General features: G+C 41.8%; 1 protein-coding gene across 1 annotated transcript; it reads right to left on the bottom strand.

The window, feature by feature from the left end:
- Positions 1-1381: 1381 nt before the first annotated feature.
- Positions 1382-17287, bottom strand: LOC139544394 (zinc finger and BTB domain-containing protein 43-like). The gene is made up of 2 exons (XM_071351432.1): positions 17206-17287; positions 1382-10525 (listed from the first exon to the last, which is right to left on the bottom strand). Exon 2 carries the CDS (start codon positions 10504-10506, stop codon positions 9085-9087), a length of 1422 nt encoding a protein of 473 aa, XP_071207533.1. The 5' UTR covers positions 10507-10525; positions 17206-17287; the 3' UTR covers positions 1382-9084.
- Between the last annotated feature and the right edge of the window lie 535 nt (positions 17288-17822).

The raw sequence follows: 17822 nt of genomic DNA, 5'->3' as shown, positions 1-17822 counted from the left end.
TAGTGATCCGTTACATTAGACTTGTTACATTAGTTAGTGATTCGTTACATTACTTAGTGATCCGTTACATTAGTTAGTGATCTGTTACATTAGTTAGTGATCCGTCACATTAGTTAGTGACCCGTCACAGTAGTTAGTGATCCGTTACATTACTTAGTGATCCGTTACATTAGACTTGTTACATTAGTTAGTGATTTGTTACATTAGTTAGTGATCCGTTACATTAGTTAGTGATCCGTCACATTAGTTAGTGATCCGTTACATTAGACTTGTTACATTAGTTAGTGATATGTTACATTAGTTAGTGATCCGTTACAATAGTTAGTGATTCTTTACATTACTTAGTGATCCGTTACATTAGTTAGTGATCCGTCACAATAGTTAGTGATTCTTTACAATAGTTAGTGATTCTTTACATTACTTAGTGATCCGTTACATTAGTTAGTGATCAGTTACATTAGTTAGTGATCCGTCACATTAGTTAGTGATTCTTTACATTGCTTAGTGATTCGTTTCATTCGTTAGTGATTCTTTACAATAGTTAGTGATCCGTTACATTACTTCGTGATCCGTTACATTAGTTAGTGATCCGTTACATTAGTTAATGATCCGTTACATTAGTTAATGATCCGTTACATTAGTTAGTGATCAGTTACATTAGTTAGTGATCCCTTACATTAGTTAGTGATGTGTTTCATAACTTAGCAGTAAAGCACCATACTGTCACAATGATGACATAATCAGTATGATGATGATGTCATGTGGGTCAACCACTCGGTCATAGTAGTAGTAACAGGAATGGGTCACGGTAACAGAGTGATGACGAGACTCAGATTCTTCACTTTTTCAAAATGTTACCAAACTTTGCGTCTGCACTGTTCTGCAGTATTTTGGAATTGCCCAAATACTTACGTTCTACAGTTGTCATGATACCAGTAACATGAAGCAAACCTAATTTCTTGAGAATAATTTTTTCTAAATGTCGCAAACACACAGCCATCAGTTGTCACCAAGAGTCACATGTTTATTCCCAAACTATATCACACAAGATTTTTACATACAGACGGGTTTTTAAAAAGGACCATAGAGTTCAGTTCGCTTCAGGTTCTCTTTTTTTTTTGCCATGGAAAGTCAGGTATGGCGGTATTGTGATTCTGTTATTGCGACAACCCTGCTACGTGATGCTTTAGATCCTAGCCAAGATGTGCCATTTTCTAACGTCTCAAAATACCCCACCCTGTGGTAAGCTGTCACACTGTAGGTAGGTAGTTCAATGTACAAAAGCATAAGAGAAATAGCCCGCAGGCAATATCACTGGAATAATTAAATGTAACCTGGGGAAGTAGAGGCTTCCAAACAAAAATCACCAATGAAATGTTACACGGGGGGGAGAAAAACAACGTTTATTGTTGAAAACACTTATTTTTGTACAAAACATTCACAAAGTTCTTCTATAAGAAGAAAATCTCAAAATGGTGACAAAGCAAGGGTTAGGAAATGGTTCTGGAAAACTATGAGCAACTATCGTTAGATAGTAAAATAAATATGCTAATTTCCGTGAGGTAGTTTTATTTTAATCACTAATATAGGGACGCATCCCAAACAAACTCAATTGGTACTATTGTCCAATCCTTATGTTTTTTTTAATCCTCAAAATGAAGAGTTGGATTTTCATTTTTCCAGTAATATAGTTGTAATCTGGTTCGCTTTGCCAGGAGGCTGAAACTTGGCCGCAAGTGGGTCTTCCAGCAAGACAATAACCCAAAGCATCAAAATCCACAAAGAAGTTGTTAATAGACCATAAAAAGCAACATTTTGCAATAGCCATCTTAGTCTCCAAACTTGAACCCCATTGTAAACCTGTGGTTTCAATTGAAGAGGACAGTCCATAAGTACAGACAAAGGATATCAAGGATCTGGAAAGATTATGTATTGAGTTCACTCCCAATGTGTTCTGCAACTCATAAGACATTTTTGGAAAAAGGCTCAGTGCCGTTATCTATGTTTTTGAGAAAAACGTATTACTTGTTAAAACAGCAGGTGGTTAGAGTGTGGGGCCAGTAACCGAAAAGGTTGCAAGATCAAATCCCAGAGCTGACAAGGTAAAAATCTATTGTTCTGCCCCTGAACAAGGCAGTTAACCCACTATTCCCCGGTAGGCCGTCATTGAAAATAAGAATTTGTTCTTAACTGACTTGCCTAGTTAAATAAAGGTTACATTGGTTTTTTTAAATCTCTTTCTCTGAGCAATTGTATTGGTATAATATAAATTTCCGATTTTTTTTTTGCATACAATATAGCTCAAAATGTGTTTTATTTTTGCTCATCTTTACCAATATTTGGAACTGACTTCACATCTTCCTGAAAGTAGCTTCTATCGCAGAATCTCACTGTCCACTTTCATTAACGACACACAAGCCTATCATTCTAAGATATTCATTTTCAATTGATAATTCTATTTCCCCAGATGACCCCCCAAAAAAACTACAGAACTTCTGATAAAAGTCAAACGTAAGCAAATAGCATAGTTTCTAATTCCATATGCATATAGTTCAGACTTTGCAGTAATTGCACCAAAGTTAGCTTTCACATGATAAAGACTAACAACTGTTACTCTAAAATGATTCTATTTTGTTATCGTTAGCAGCCGATACAAAAATACCATTGTATAACAGTAATAAAAAAATGCTGCAAAGTAATGAGAAATGACGTGTTCCAGACATTTGCAATACCTTTGTTGGTCCAGGTTCATTTAAAAACATTTCTAACAAAAAACATTCCTATTATAAAGCAGTACAAACAGAGGTCAATCAATTCTGCCAAACTGACAGGTCCCCAAAAAATGACGTGAAGCATGAATAACATTTCAACCTAAAACCACACAAGTTATTGGTTGGACAGATTGTGGCAAATTCCTTGTTGTGGTATAAGTACCAATATTCCTTTTTTTTTTTTTTTTTACAATTTCACCTTCATTCTTCAAGGATCATCTTAAAATCGGGAACCCACGCTCATTCAAAAATTAAGTTATAAGTAACAATATAGCAACAATGTCAAAACAGTCATAAATTATCTAAAATCAATCATTAGTATATCAGTAGTAAGAAACCATATAAACTATATTCAATATGTTGATTAGCAGATTTTGTGTAACTACAAACTACAGGTACAGTTATCTTACATTTATTTATACCTACTTCCCAAAAATATAGTTAAACACTTGATGATAAATATGCTGAAGTTTTAGTATACAGTACCAGTCAAAAGTTTGGACACACCTACTCATTCAAGGGTTTTTCTTTATTTTTTTACTATTTTCTACATTGTAGAATAATAGTAAAGACATCAAAACTATGAAAATAGCACATATGGAATAATGTAGTAACCAACAAAACAAAATATATTTTATGCTGAGCACTCGTTAGCTGCTTTTCCTTCACTCTGTGGTTCAACTCATCCCAAACCATCTCAATTAGGTTGAGGTCGGGTCATTGTGGAGGCCAGGTCATCTGATGCAGCACTCCATCACTCTCCTGTTTGGTCAAATAGCCCTTACACAGCCTGGAGGTGTTTTTTGGGTCATTGTCCTGTTGAAAAACAAATGATAGTCCCACTAAGAGCAAACCAGATGGGAGGCATATCGCTGCAGAATGCTGTGGTAGCCATGCTGGTTAAGTGTGCACTGAATTCTAAATAAATCACTGACAGGTATTTGGTATTTTATTAGGATCAGTGTCAGTGTCACCAGCAAAGCACCCCCACACCATCACACCTCCTCCTCCATGCTTCATGGTGGGAACCACACATGCAGAGATCATCCGTTCGCCTACTCTGCGTCTCACAAAGAATCGGCAGCTGGAACCAAAAATCTCAAATTTGGACTCATTAGACCAAAGGACAGATTTCCACGGTCTAATGTCCATTGGTCATGTTTCTTGACCCAAGCAAGTCTATTTTTCTTATTGGTGTCCTTTAGTAGTGTTTCTATGAAGCAATTCAACCATGAAGGCCTGATTCACACAGTCTCCTCTGAACAGTTGATGTTGAGATGTGTCTGCTACTTGAACTCTGTGAAGAATTTATTTGGGCTGCAATTTCTGAGGCTGGTAACTCTAATGAACTTATCCTCTACAGCAGAGGTAACTCTGGGTCTTCCTTTCCAGTGGCGGTCCTCATGAGAGCCAGTTTCATCATAGCGCTTGATGGTTTTAGCGACTGCACTTGAAGAAACTTTCAAAGTTCTTGAAATTTTCCATATTGACTGACCTTCATGTCTTAAAGTAATGATGGACTGTCGTTTCTCTTTGCTTATTTGAGCTGTTCTTGCCATAATATGGACTTGGTCTTTTACCAATTAGGGATATCTTCTGGACACCATCCCTACCTTGTCACAACACAACTGATTGGCTCAAATGCATTAAGAAGGAAATAAATTCCACAAATTAACTTTTAACAAAGCACACCTGTTAATTGAAATGCCTTCTAGGTGACATGAAGCTGGTTGAGAGAATACCAAGAGTGTGCAAAGCTGTCATCAAGGCAAAGGGTGGCTACTAATCTCAAATATAAAATATATTTTGATTTGTTTAACACTTTTTTGGTTACTACATGATTCCATGTGTTATTTCATAGTTTACAATGTAGAAAATAGTAAAAAATAAAGAAAAACCCTTGAATGAGTAGGTGTTTGCAAACTTTTGTCTGGTACTATATGTCATTGAGGTTTCCGGTTAAATATATCACAAACCTAGCGAGCATAAAACAGCAGACTTGAAACGCATAAGTCTTATGACTTATGCCAGGCATCATTTAAAAAGAGGTATACAAGCTTTGTTGTATTATGTTACACACAATCTTTATGTGGCTGACTGTACGAACATGTAGGCTAGCTAACAAGTAGACTACTGGCAAAAAGTCACTAGAAAGTCATGCTCTAGTTCAAACTAGGTTTGAGTGCCTCATATATATACAGTGCCTTCAGAAAGTATTCACACCCCTTGACTTTATCCACATTTTGTTGTGTTACAGCCTGAATTTAGTTCAGGAGTAAAAATTGGTTTAACAAGTCACATAATAAGTTGATGATTTTTTTAATGACCACCTCATCTTTGTACCCCACACATACAATTATTTGTAAGGTCACTCAGTTGAGCAGTGAATTTCAAACCCAGATTCAACCACAAAATACAGGGAGGTTTTCCAATGCCTCAAAGAAGGGCACCTATTGGTAGATGGGTAAAAAATAAAAAAGCAGACATTGAATATCCCTTTGAGCATGGTGAAGTTATTAATTACACTTTGGATGGTGTATCAATACACCCAGTCACTACAAAGATACAGGTGTCCTTCCTAACTCAGTTGCCATAGAGGAAGGAAACCGCTCAGGGATTTCACCATGAGGCCAATGGTGACTTTAAAACAGTTACAGAGTTTAACGGCTGTGATAGGGGAGAACTGAGGATGGATCAACAACGTTGTAATTACTCCACAATACGAACCTAAATGACAGATGGAAAAGAAGGAAGCCTGTACAGAATAAAAATATTCCAAAATATGCATCCTATTTGCAACAAGGCACTAAAGTAATACTGCAAAAAAATGTGGTAAAGCAATTCACTTTTTGTCCTGAATACAAAGTGTTATGTTTGGGGAAAATCCAATACAACACATTACTGAGTACCACTCCATATTTTCAAGCACAGTGTTGGTTGTATCATGTTATGGGTATGCTTGTAATCGTTAAGGGCTGGGGAGTTTTTCAGGATGAAAATAAACAGAATGGAGCTAAGCACAGGCAACATCCTAGAGTAGAACCTGGTTGTCTGCTTTCCACCAGACACTGGGAGATGAATTCACCTTTCAGCAGGACAATAAGCTAAAACACAAGGCCAAATCTACACTGGAGTTGCTTGACAAGAAGAGAGTGAATGATCCTAAGTGGACGAGTTACAGTTTTGACTTAAATCTAGTTGAAAATCTATGGCAAGACCTGAAAATGGTTGTCAAGCAATGATCAACAACCAATTTGACTGAGCTTGAAGAATTTTGAATTATAATAAATGGGCAAATGTTGCACAATCCAGGCGTGAACAGCTCTTAGAAACTTACCCGGAAAGACTCACAGCTATAATCGCTGCCAAAAGGTGCTTCTACAAAGTATTGACTCAGGGGTGTGAATACTTATGTAAATGAGATATTTCTGTATTTCATTTGCAATAAACGTGCAATTTTTTTTCTTCCAAAAAACATGTTTTCACTTTGTTATTATGGGGTGTTGTGTGTAGATGGGTGAGAAAATATCTATGTAATCCATTTTGAATTCACAACTGAACGTGGAATTAGTCAGGAGGTAGGAATACTTTCTGAAGCCACTGTACATATTTGGAGTGCCTCAAATAATGCTAATTCCAAAATGTAAATGTATATCTCATTAAGAAAGGGGCAATCTGCAATTGCTACATCCATTTTTGGACTTGAAGAATATAACTTATAAATGCCTCTGAGCTTAGTTCAACTGTCGTACCCCCATCAGAACCCAACATATACGCTTGTTTTACTCCAATGTTTACAAACAATGTAAACCAACACTATATATATCCTCAAACCATGGTTAAAACTATCATTTTCTCCCGGGTGGCGCAGTGGTCTAGGGCACTGCATCGCTAGCTGCGCCACCAGAGACTCTGGGTTCGCGCCCAGGCTCTGTCGCAGCCTGCCGCGACCGGGAGGTCCGTGGGGCGACGCACAATTGGCCTAGCGTCGTCCGGGTTAGGGAGGGTTTGGCCGGTAGGGATATCCTTGTCTCATCGCGCACCAGCGACTCCTGTGGCGGGCCGGGCGCAGTGCTTGCTAATCAAGGGAGCCAGGTGCACGGTGTTTCCTCCGACACATTGGTGCGGCTGGCTTCCGGGTTGGAGGCGCGCTGTGCTAAGAAGCAGTGCGGCTTGGTTGGGTTGTGTTTCGGAGGACGCATGGCTTTCGACCTTCGTCTCTCCCGAGCCCGTACGGGAGTTGTAGCGATGAGACAAGATAGTAATTACTAACAATTGGATACCACGAAATTGGGGAGAAAAGGGGGTAAAAAAAGAAGAAAAAAACTATCATTTTGATATCATGGATGGTCAGTCCTAGCATCCATAGCTCCGTCTACGAATTTGAGAGTGGTTACATTTCTCCGGCGCCGTCCCTCAACTTTTAACAGAAACAGGGGGCGGAGAGAACGCTTTGTTATCGTTTCAACTACTGATCGCCCCTTTAAACTAAAATATGTTCAAAATGGCAAATAAATGCACAAATCAATATCATAAGCACTATTCCATAGCTCAGTAGCCTCATGTTTTATTGACCTAACTACAGTACATTGGCACACCTCAACAAACACTACTCACCATCATGTAACCTACCATCATTTCCTACAACTGTACAAGTATGTCCAAGATACATCGTCTCATTTACATGATTCGTCCCCCCCCCAAAAAATGAATAAATAAGATATTTATACACAATTATTTTTGAAGTGATAGATATGATAAGTCATTGGATGGCAAACAACAAGTGAGGTTTCAAAATGAAGACTCATCGGGGGAATCGCTGGCTAATTGATATGATGACCAGCACTGCTCTCCCAACATCCAGACACCTGAGGAAAGGGACACTTTCTTAATGAGGGGGACTGAAAAAAATAAAAAATAATCCTCATCCACATAGTTAACAAAAGAAAGGCCCATATATGATTTTTTTTAAAAATGGTTGTGTCTATGTGAGAACATTGAGGTAACGTAGACCCCACATTGGATGTGTGACCAAACCCATTCTTGCTCCAAAGTCAATTTACATACACGCCACATCTCTCCTGTTAAGTAGCTGCAGTGCATTCGGGGAATTATTCAGAGCCCTTGACTTTTTCCACATTTTGTTACGTTACAGCCTTATTCTAAATAGATTAAATAAATAAAAAATCCTTATAAATCTACACACAATACCCCCATAAAGATCATCCTTGAGATGTTTCTACAACTTGATTGGAGTCCACCTGTGCAGCACTCCACCAATCAGGCCTTTATGGTAGAGTGGCCAGACGGAAGCCACTCCTCAGTAAAAGGCACATGATAGCCCACTTGGAGTTTGCCAAAAGGCACCTATAGGACTCTCAACCATGAGAAACAAGATTCTCTGGTCTGATGAAACCAAGATTGAACTCTTTGGCCTGAATGCCAAGCGTCACGTCTGGAGGAAACCTGGCAACATCCCTACGGTGAAGCATGGTGGTGGCAGCATCATGCTGTGGATATGTTTTACAGCGTCAGGGACTGGGAGACTACTCAGGATCGAGGGAAAGATGAACGGAGCAAAGTACAGAGAGATCCTTGATGAAAACCTGCTGCAGAGTGCTCAGGACCTCACACTGGGGCGAAGGTTCACTTTCCAACAGGACAAAGACCCTGAGCACACAGCCAAGACAGCGCAGGAGTGGCTTCGGGACAAGTTGTTGAATGTCCTTGAATGGCCCAGCCAGAGCCCGGACTTGAACCCGATCGAACATCTTTGGAGAGACCTGAAAATAGCTGTGCAGAGTTTGAGAGGATCTACAGAGAAGAATGGGAGAAACTCCCTAAATACAGGTGTGCCAAGCTTGTAGCATCATACCCAAAAAACTGTTTTTGCTTTGTCATTATGGGGTCTTGTGTGTAAATTGATGAGGAATAAAACTATTTAATACATTTTAGAATAAGGCTGAAACGTAACAAGTCAAGGGGTCTGAATTATTTCGGAATGCAGTGTATAGCCGTCCACACACCGCAAAACCTAAGGTTCTGATTCCACACAATCAGATCTGACTAGACTACAAAGCTTTCCAGGATTCTGATCTTGGATAAGTTATATGTAATGCGTCGGTGGCTCAGGCCGCTGTTCGGAAATATAATTCTAAATCCAGCTAAACTGATTGGAAGGTGGTCATCCAAGCAGCACTGTCTTTATCTGATCTCGGGACAGGCACATCTGAGCAGCCTGTTCAGTGAAACTGATATGGGATAGTGGTGGGGGGAGATGAGGTGAATGGTGGTTTGGAAATAACATCTGGGATCAGCAGATCTGGGCGGCCTGCTCGTTGACGGCGCACCGGGCCTGATGGACCCTGGTGCAGGAGGACGTGTGACGGTTGAAGCTGTCCCGCCACATGAAACGTTTGGCGCACAGGCTGCACTCGTAGGGCTTGACGCCCGTGTGAATCTTCATGTGGCCGACCAGGTGATGCTTCATCTTGAAACTTTTGCCACACACGGCGCAGCCGTACGGCCGCAAGCCCAGGTGCATGCTCATGTGCCGGTCCCGCTGGCTCTTGTGGGTGAAGCTCTTGCCACACTGGCAGGGGTACAGCTTGTAGACCACTGAGGCGAAGCCCGAGTGGGAGGTCTCTTCCTGGAGACCACCAGGGGTTCTTTCTCCCCCACCACCACTCTCCTCAACCCCGGTTGCCCTTTCTAGCAGGTCATCTTTCAGTCCAAGCGGTGTCCCGTCGGCCTTGTCGGTGGAGAAGCCCTCTATGGAGGTACCGTAGAAGTCCAGAGGGTCCTCCTCCAGGCTCTCCTCCAGCTGAACCACCGGTTTCTCATCAATGCTGTGGTCCAGGGAGCTCCTGCTGGCCGAGGCCTGGGAGTGGGTAAGTTTCAGCTGCTCAGAGTCAGTGACCACAGGGTCCCCGCTAAAGAGGGACCCGTCGCCCCTGCAATCTGCGCGCCTTTCCGACTTTACGTGGACCCATTTCCTGTGGCCCATGATGCTGGGCGGGACATAGGCCGGTCTGGAGTACTGATAGTCCCCCTCGCCACCCTCCTCAACATCCCCATCCTGGCTGGCGACCTCGCTACCTGAGCCGTCGTGGTCGACCGGTGGCGAGCAGCTTCCGCTGGGCTGGGTGCTGTTGTTCTCCAGAGTGGGTGGGGAGAAGCTGTTCTCCAGGAGCTGGTCCATCTCCATTTTGGCAAAGCCCTCTACTGCTCCTCCTCCTCCGCCGTCCTGCAGGCCCATGGAGCCGTCCCCAGGGCTGTGGTAACTGCTGTCCCCAGGGAAAGACCTGTCCCTCAGCCCACCAGAAGACTTGTGCACTAATGTGCTAGCGCCGCTTCCTACCACCTCTAAGAGCTCAGTGCATTTGTCCACCACGTGCCACATCTGGAGGAAGCTAGCTGCCGTGAGGAAAGCTACCACCTCGCCGGCAGGTAGGTGCAGGGTGCCCGTGTAGCAAGAGAGGAGGAGACGTTCGAACACGCACGGGTGCATGACGTCAGGTAAAACGCAGCGGGCACTGTTTTTAAGGAGCACTTGGTCGCAGAAGTAGGGCGAACTGGCGGCCAAAATGGCCCGGTGAGCACGGTACTGGTGTCCCTGGATGACTACGATGATGTCACAGAGCTGGCCCCTCTGCCGCTGCTGGTTGAGCTTCTGCAGCAGGGTTCCGGAGAAGTTTGGGAAGTCCACGCGGAGCACATTCCCCTCGGACTCCATGGCAGCCAGGGGTCTAGATCTAGAGTATGTAGAACATGAACAGGTCATTAATTGTGTTGATGTTAACTATGTGGGTTATAGATTTACACTGAGTATACCAAACATTAGGCCCACCTTCCTAATATTGAGTTGCACCTCCCCCCTTTTGCCCTCAGGACACTCTCAATTCGTTGGGGAACGGATTCTACAAGGTGTCGAAAGCATTCCACAGGGATGCTGACCCATGTTGACTCCAATGCTTCCCACAGTTATGTCAAGTTGGCTGGATGTCCTTTGGGTGGTGGACCATTCTTGATACACACGGGAAACTGTTGAGTGTAAAAAAAACTGCAACGTTGCAGTTCTTGACACAGACCGGTGCGCCTGGCACCTACTACCATACCCCCCTGTTCAAAGGCACTTAAATATTTTGTCTTGCCCATTCACCCTCTGAATGGCACACATACACAATCCTTGTCTCAATTGTCTCAAGGCTTAAAAATCCTTCTTTAACCCCGTCTCCTCCCCTTCATCTACACTGACTGAAGTGGATTTAACAATAAGCTGTCACCTGGATTCACCTGGTCAGTCTATGTCATGGAAAGAGCAGGAGTTCTTAATATTTTGTACAGTCAGTGTAGATTAAAACAAATAGAACATGAATAGGTTATTAAAAAGGATAGTTCATGCAAAATCTATATGTGGGTCTGAATGCCTTACCTTGAGTTGTGTCTGAATGCCCATGGTGACAGAATCCACAATAATCCATGATTTACTTCTGGCTAACAGTTTGGAGTTAGCATATGAGTGGAAACAGCCGAACCGATGTTATCAAGTGGTGTTGGAGGGCCAGTAGGAGGCACTCTTTCATCTGGTCTAAAAAATATCCCAATGGTCCAGGGCAGTGATTGGGGATACTGCCCTGTGTAGGGTGCCGTCTTTCGGATGGGACGTTAAATGGGTGTCCTGACTCCCTGAGGTCATTAAAGATCCCATGGCACTTATCGTAAGAGTAGGGGTGTTAACCCTGGTGTCCTGGCTAAATTCCCAATCGGGCCCTCAAACCATCACAGTCACCTAATAATCCCCAGTTTACAATTGGCTCATTCATCCCCCTCCTCTCCCCTGTAACTATTCCCCAGGTCGTTGCTGTAAATGAGAACGTGTTCTCAGTCAACTTACCTGGTAAAATAACAGATATATTCAAATTATTCTTTTTTTTAATCAAAGCTGCACTGCAAGCCACAACTTCCTGTATGTCAATACTTGCAAAGCACCTGTCCACGTTTTCTTCGCCGTGAGACTTGTTGTTATTTTTTTCACTAGATATATGTGATAACTAACCTGTTCCTGGCAAAACTTTCTTCGTTCTCGATTCAGTGAAAAAAGTATCTTAGAAATGTCAGTGTCCAGTTGCAGGTGTTTCTGCCAGCGAAAACTCTGAAAGATATTAAATCCATGTTTTGTACCAAGTGAGAAATGCCTCTTGAATGTGTGTAGATCTTTGTTTTGGTAGCACTGTGTGACTCTTCTGCATGTGGCCGAGTCACATAGAAACAACTAGTTTCTGCAAAGACGCTGGGAAATGCAAGATGCCTGGCAGCTAAAATGGCGAGGGAACTCCTCACTTGGTGCAAAATGTGTATTTTATATCTTTCTGAGTTTTTGCGGGTTTTTTGTAGAACCACCTGCAACTCGACATGGACATTTCGAACATACTTTTTCCCCCGAATCGAGAACAAAGAAAGTTTTGCCAAGAACAGGTTAGTTGAACAATCTATGGCGTCGTTTTAGATAGGGCTTCCCTGTATCGACCACCATGGAAACGTAGTTATCACATATCTGGTGTACAAACTGGTAGCGCCAGCTTTGATAACATCGGTTTGGCTGTTTCCACTCATGGAAAACTGATGATGCTAATATGCTAACTCCAAGCTGTTAGCCAGAAGTAAATCATGGATTATTGTGGATTCTGTCACCATGGGCCTTCAGACACAACTCAAGGTAAGGGTAATTTGACCCAAATATAGATTTTGCATGAACTATCCTTTTAATTGTGTTGAAGTTAACTACGTGTTTTCTAGATGTATTTCCTGTATTGTTTAAGATCAAGTTTTATTTGACACATCCACTTATACAGGGAAAATGCATCACTGGCAAGCCCTACCCAACAGTGCAGTATTCAATATAAACAAGTAGAACTAATAAGAAAATAAGTATTTAAAAAAAACACAATAAATAAGAGAGGAAGATATATACAGGGTCAGCTACATATAGGGTCAGATATATACAAGGCCAGCTACATATAGGGTCAGCTATATACAAGGCCAGCTACATATAGGGTCAGCTATATACAAGGCCAGCTACATATAGGGTCAGCTATATACAAGGCCAGCTACATATAGGGTCAGCTATATACAAGGCCAGCTACATATAAGGTCAGCTATATACAAGGCCAGCTACATATAGGGTCAGCTATATACAAGGCCAGCTACATATAGGGTCAGCTATATACAAGGCCAGCTACATATAGGGTCAGCTATATACAAGGCCAGCTACATATAGGGTCAGCTATATACAAGGCCAGCTACATATAGGGTCAGCTATATACAAGGCCAGCTACATATAGGGTCAGCTATATACAAGGCCAGCTACATATAGGGTCAGCTATATACAAGGCCAGCTACATATAGGGTCAGCTATATACAAGGCCAGCTACATATAGGGTCAGCTATATACAAGGCCAGCTACATATAGGGTCAGCTATATACAGGGCCAGCTACATATAGGGTCAGATATATACAAGGCCAGCTACATATAGGGTCAGCTATATACAGGGCCAGCTACATATAGGGTCAGCTATATACAAGGCCAGCTACATATAGGGTCAGCTATATACAAGGCCAGCTACATATAGGGTCAGCTATATACAAGGCCAGCTACATATAGGGTCAGCTATATACAAGGCCAGCTACATATAGGGTCAGATATATACAAGGCCAGCTACATATAGGGTCAGATATATACAAGGCCAGCTACATATAGGGTCAGCTATATACAAGGCCAGCTACATATAGGGTCAGATATATACAAGGCCAGCTACATATAGGGTCAGCTATATACAAGGCCAGCTACATATAGGGTCAGCTATATACAAGGCCAGCTACATATAGGGTCAGCTATATACAAGGCCAGCTACATATAGGGTCAGATATATACAAGGCCAGCTACATATAGGGTCAGATATATACAAGGCCAGCTACATATAGGGTCAGCTATATACAAGGCCAGCTACATATAGGGTCAGCTATATACAAGGCCAGCTACATATAGGGTCAGCTATATACAAGGCCAGCTACATATAGGGTCAGCTATATACAAGGCCAGCTACATATAGGGTCAGCTATATACAAGGCCAGCTACATATAGGGTCAGCTATATACAAGGCCAGCTACATATAGGGTCAGCTATATACAAGGCCAGCTACATATAGGGTCAGCTATATACAAGGCCAGCTACATATAGGGTCAGCTATATACAAGGCCAGCTACATATAGGGTCAGCTATATACAAGGCCAGCTACATATAGGGTCAGCTATATACAAGGCCAGCTACATATAGGGTCAGCTATATACAAGGCCAGCTACATATAGGGTCAGCTATATACAAGGCCAGCTACATATAGGGTCAGCTATATACAAGGCCAGCTACATATAGGGTCAGCTATATACAAGGCCAGCTACAAATAGGGTCAGCTATATACAAGGCCAGCTACATATAGGGTCAGCTATATACAAGGCCAGCTACATATAGGGTCAGCTATATACAAGGCCAGCTACATATAGGGTCAGCTATATACAAGGCCAGCTACATATAGGGTCAGCTATATACAAGGCCAGCTACATATAGGGTCAGCTATATACAAGGCCAGCTACATATAGGGTCAGCTATATACAGGGCCAGCTACATATAGGGTCAGCTATATACAAGGCCAGCTACATATAGGGTCAGCTATATACAAGGCCAGCTACATATAGGGTCAGCTATATACAAGGCCAGCTACATATAGGGTCAGCTATATACAGGGCCAGCTACATATAGGGTCAGATATATACAAGGCCAGCTACATATAGGGTCAGCTATATACAGGGCCAGCTACATATAGGGTCAGCTATATACAAGGCCAGCTACATATAGGGTCAGCTATATACAAGGCCAGCTACATATAGGGTCAGCTATATACAAGGCCAGCTACATATAGGGTCAGCTATATACAAGGCCAGCTACATATAGGGTCAGCTATATACAAGGCCAGCTACATATAGGGTCAGCTATATACAAGGCCAGCTACATATAGGGTCAGCTATATACAAGGCCAGCTACATATAGGGTCAGCTATATACAAGGCCAGCTACATATAGGGTCAGCTATATACAAGGCCAGCTACATATAGGGTCAGCTATATACAAGGCCAGCTACATATAGGGTCAGCTATATACAAGGCCAGCTACATATAGGGTCAGCTATATACAAGGCCAGCTACATATAGGGTCAGCTATATACAAGGCCAGCTACATATAGGGTCAGCTATATACAAGGCCAGCTACATATAGGGTCAGCTATATACAAGGCCAGCTACATATAGGGTCAGCTATATACAAGGCCAGCTACATATAGGGTCAGCTATATACAAGGCCAGCTACATATAGGGTCAGCTATATACAAGGCCAGCTACATATAGGGTCAGCTATATACAGGGCCAGCTACATATAGGGTCAGCTATATACAAGGCCAGCTACATATAGGGTCAGCTATATACAAGGCCAGCTACATATAGGGTCAGCTATATACAAGGCCAGCTACATATAGGGTCAGCTATATACAGGGCCAGCTACATATAGGGTCAGATATATACAAGGCCAGCTACATATAGGGTCAGCTATATACAGGGCCAGCTACATATAGGGTCAGCTATATACAAGGCCAGCTACATATAGGGTCAGCTATATACAAGGCCAGCTACATATAGGGTCAGCTATATACAAGGCCAGCTACATATAGGGTCAGATATATACAAGGCCAGCTACATATAGGGTCAGATATATACAAGGCCAGCTACATATAGGGTCAGATATATACAAGGCCAGCTACATATAGGGTCAGCTATATACAAGGCCAGCTACATATAGGGTCAGATATATACAAGGCCAGCTACATATAGGGTCAGATATATACAAGGCCAGCTACATATAGGGTCAGCTATATACAAGGCCAGCTACATATAGGGTCAGCTATATACAAGGCCAGCTACATATAGGGTCAGATATATACAAGGCCAGCTACATATAGGGTCAGATATATACAAGGCCAGCTACATATAGGGTCAGCTATATACAAGGCCAGCTACATATAGGGTCAGCTATATACAAGGCCAGCTACATATAGGGTCAGATATATACAAGGCCAGCTACATATAGGGTCAGCTATATACAAGGCCAGCTACATATAGGGTCAGCTATATACAAGGCCAGCTACATATAGGGTCAGCTATATACAAGGCCAGCTACATATAGGGTCAGATATATACAGAGTCAGTGCCAGTGTCACAGAGAGGAAGCTGTATACATGGTCAGTGTCAGTGTCACAGAGAGGAAGCTGTATACATGGTCAGTGTCAGTGTCACAGAGAGGAAGCTGTATACATGGTCAGTACCACATGTACAATGTGCAGAGATACTGGAGTATTGAGGTAGATATGTACATGTACCCACATAAAAAAATACTACAGTACTTACTATAGAATTCTATAGTATACTGTATAATACTATACTACAGACTGTTGTATCCCTTGATCATGTGTAGTACCTACTATAGAATGTTGTAGTATACTGTATAATACTATAGTAAATACTATAATATTATCGTCAAAAAAGTACTTTAATAAATACTACAATAATGTTTGCAAAAACACTACACTTTTTTAAAGTATATTAAATACTACAGTTTTAAATTTGCACCCTGCCTATTCCTTTCACCCATATCGCAATTTGTGCCACCCATACGTTAAGAAACCAAGCCTACAAGCCAAGTATAGACAGTATATTGTGTTCCTTACAGGTTATAGAAAAGAAAGACCCCAGTCCTACCGATCTACAGGTTATAGAACATAATACTAGTATACGTTCACTCCCACTTTGCTAGGAGATGTGATAAAAACACAACATCTGTGATTAACTATCCATGACAACTTATAAGAATGTAGCGACATATTCCATAATCATATTCATCAAAGGAGACCACACGGAGTAGCTTCAACTTGCTAAAGATGGCCATTATCATTTACATAAGTGGGGTGTGCACTCAATAATGGTACTCAATGATAGAAGCTGTGACCAACCAAATACAATTGAAAACTCAATTAGGTAAAAACGTAGGTAAGCTATATAGCTTTTGATTTCAACATCGGCAAACTGTTATGTGCCCACCTATTTGCATACCGAACACTACGTGCAAGTGTCACATTTCCATTTTCCTTGTGATTCACACGATCCTGAAAAATCATGTTGCAGAAGCTGGCTAGCTAGGCTAGCCTATGGCGCTAACCAAGTAGCATGCACGGAAAAATCCTGACGATTATGATGAATTTCTAGGTTTTCAAGAATGACTGGCCATACGTCAATATCTCGGTATTGTACGTGCATGAAAAATAGAGTTGTCTCACCTTCGATTTCATTTCTATCTCTTGATTTAGAATACAACAGTCGCTTCTCTTCCGAGTTCCACTGGAATTCTTTCAGCCCACGTCATCACGTAACCAAGAATCGCATGGCGCATGATGAGCAATGTAAACAAACCCGCCCCCAGCCCGCCCTCACTGTCTGGGTTGCCAAATGAGTTGGAATCATGGCTGGAGGAGGGCCTTCTAAAATGTTGTAGGTTTATCGGAAAGATTCTTACTTCTGTAGATTCGTACATAATGTTGGCATACAACAATGTTTTTTTTCTCCCTACATTCTTAAAGTTCAAATAATATGTCTTTTAAATTACATATTTGAGTTCATCTCATCCTATCAAAACACAAATTAAATACTCTCTGATTTGCAACGTAGTGAGACGATGAGCTGTTATTTGACAGAAAAAGACAAGGAAAGGAAAAAGTAATTTGGCAGAACATCCTTGAAAAATACCTATTGGAAACGTTGGGTGTATATGTGCTGGTTCTAAATAAATGAAAATACTAAGCATGTGACTTTGATATCCTGCGCATGCTTTCCCCTGTGGATATATTTGTGTTTTCTTGAAACCACAATGATACGTCTGCATGAATTTTTTTTGGTG

This window comes from Salvelinus alpinus, chromosome 18 (genome assembly GCF_045679555.1).
Source record: "Salvelinus alpinus chromosome 18, SLU_Salpinus.1, whole genome shotgun sequence".
Classification (NCBI taxonomy): domain Eukaryota; kingdom Metazoa; phylum Chordata; class Actinopteri; order Salmoniformes; family Salmonidae; genus Salvelinus; species Salvelinus alpinus.
The sequence above is the reverse complement of the archived record's forward strand: the minus strand, read 5'-3'. Positions and strand labels throughout refer to the sequence as shown.